The following is a 2,079-nucleotide window of genomic DNA, read 5'->3' as shown; positions in this document are numbered from 1 at the left end:
TGTCCACCATGAAATGGCATTTTTCATTGTTAAGCACACGATCTGTGTTAATGCACCTTTGCAGTATTTTTGTTAGATTGCTCAAACATTCATCAAAGGAGTTTCCATAGACTGTGAAATCATCCATGAAGACTTCAATGATGTTTTCAACATATTCAGAAAAAATGCTCACCATGCATCTCTGAAATGTTGCGGGTGCATTGCATAGACCAAAATGCATACGCCTATAAGCAAATGTGCCAAAGGGACAAGTGAAGGTGGTTTTCTCTTGGTCTTTCGGGGCTACCGGAATTTGATGAAAACCCGAGAAACCATCCAAGCAAAAGTAATGAGATTTACCTGCCAATCTCTCTAACATTTGGTCAATAAATGGCAAGGGAAAATGGTCTTTTCTCGTTGAGGCATTCAACTTTCTATAGTCAATACAAACCCTCCACCCATTTTGCACACGGGTTGGCACCAAATCTCCCTCTGAATTCTTGACAACTGTGACCCCGAGTTTTTTCGGGACTACCTAAACGGGGCTCACCCATTTACTATCTGAGATGGGGTAGATCATACCTGCATCCAAAAGCATCATGATTTCTTTCTTTACCACCTCCATCATGGGTGGATTCAATCTTCTTTGTGCCTCTCGAGTTGGTTTGAAGTCTTCCTCCATGAGAATGTTATGAATGTACAAGGAAGGGCTCAACCCTTTTATGTCAGCAATTGTCCACCCAATAGCTTTCTTATACTTTTTCAGCAAAGTCACCAACTCATCTTCTTCTGCAATGGACAACTTGTTGGAGATAATGACAGGCAAAGTCTTCTCTTCTCCAAGGTATGCATACTTCAAATGATCTGGAAGATTCTTCAATTCTAGCTTAGGTGCCTGCACAATAGAAGGAAGAAGTTTTGTGTTAGAAATGGGCAATTTCACATTGCTATTATCATACCTCATTTTCTACCTTTCTTCCATGAACTCCACTATTTCCAGCAACTCTTCATCTAACTTGAAATTTCCTGCAATCTCCTTGACTGAATTATCATCAAAATTCCTGCTCAAAACTAACTTCAACAAATCACGGTTAGCTAACTCAAAACACTTTTCAGTCAAAGGTTGGATCATATCAACAAAATTTATATAATGAACATCACTTGGGTACCTAATTGCTTCATAAATATTGAAGTTGATGACCTCCCCATCGAATTCCATGGACAATTTACCATTGTAGACATCAATTTTTGTTCTTGCTGTTTTTAAGAATGGTCTACCTAAATGTATGGAAATCGAGGATGGGTGGTCATCATCTCCTATATCAAGCACATAAAAATATGTAGGAAAGACAAGATCATTAACTTGCACTAAAACATCCTCTAATACTCCTTTTGGGTGTACTATAGAACGATCTGCAAGTTGGATGATCACCCTAGTTTTTGTTAAAGTGCCTATGCCAATAGATTTATAAATAGAATATGGTAAAACATTGATTGTAGCTCCTAAATCTAGCATAGCACGGGGGACATAAAGGTTTCCCAATTTGCAAGGAACATTGAAAACACCCGGATCCTTGCACTTTGGGGGCATCCTTTTCTTCAAAACTGCATAAACATTTTCACTTACTTTCACTGTCTCATTACCTCGCAGCTTTTTTTTAGATGTGCAAAGTTCCTTAAGGAACTTAGCATATCTAGGTACCTGTTTGATCGCGTCTAAGAGAGGGATGTTGACTTCAACTTTCCGGAACATTGTCATGATTTCACTATCTTCTCTCTTTTTTTTTGTTGCTGCTCAATGTTGATGGAAAAGATGGTGGTGTGATCTTTTCTTTTTTCTCTTCCGACTTCTTTTTCTCCACCATTTTTTCTTTCTTCTCATCATTCTTTGGTGGTTCTCCTATTACCAACTCCTCTTCTTCTTCTTCATACATCTTCGGGCCATCATATTTCTTTCCACTCCTCAAGCTAATTGCACAAGCATTGTGCTTTGGGTTTTTTTCGGTTTGGGGAGGTAGCTTTCCTTGATTCTCCATTTTGCTCACCGATTGAGCAAGTTGTGCCATTTGGTGCTCAAGATTCTTGATGCTTGCCTTGGTT

General features: G+C 38.9%; 1 protein-coding gene across 1 annotated transcript; it reads right to left on the bottom strand.

Moving 5' to 3' along the window:
* Positions 1 to 946: 946 nt before the first annotated feature.
* LOC145140392 (uncharacterized) lies at positions 947 to 1,738 on the bottom strand. The gene has a single exon (XM_079073899.1). It carries the CDS (start codon positions 1,736 to 1,738, stop codon positions 947 to 949), a length of 792 nt encoding a protein of 263 aa, XP_078930025.1.
* Positions 1,739 to 2,079: the final 341 nt, after the last annotated feature.

Source organism: Lactuca virosa, chromosome 9 (assembly GCF_052849685.1).
Source record: "Lactuca virosa cultivar CGN04683 chromosome 9, Lactuca_virosa_CGN04683_v6, whole genome shotgun sequence".
NCBI lineage: Eukaryota > Viridiplantae > Streptophyta > Magnoliopsida > Asterales > Asteraceae > Lactuca > Lactuca virosa.
Note: the sequence above shows the minus strand (reverse complement) of the source record. Positions and strands in the feature narration are given on the sequence as shown.

Bases quoted from the DNA above. Each gene is read 5' to 3' on its own strand.
- LOC145140392 (XM_079073899.1), bottom strand. From the start codon at position 1,738: ATGACAATGTTCCGGAAAGTTGAAGTCAACATCCCTCTCTTAGACGCG.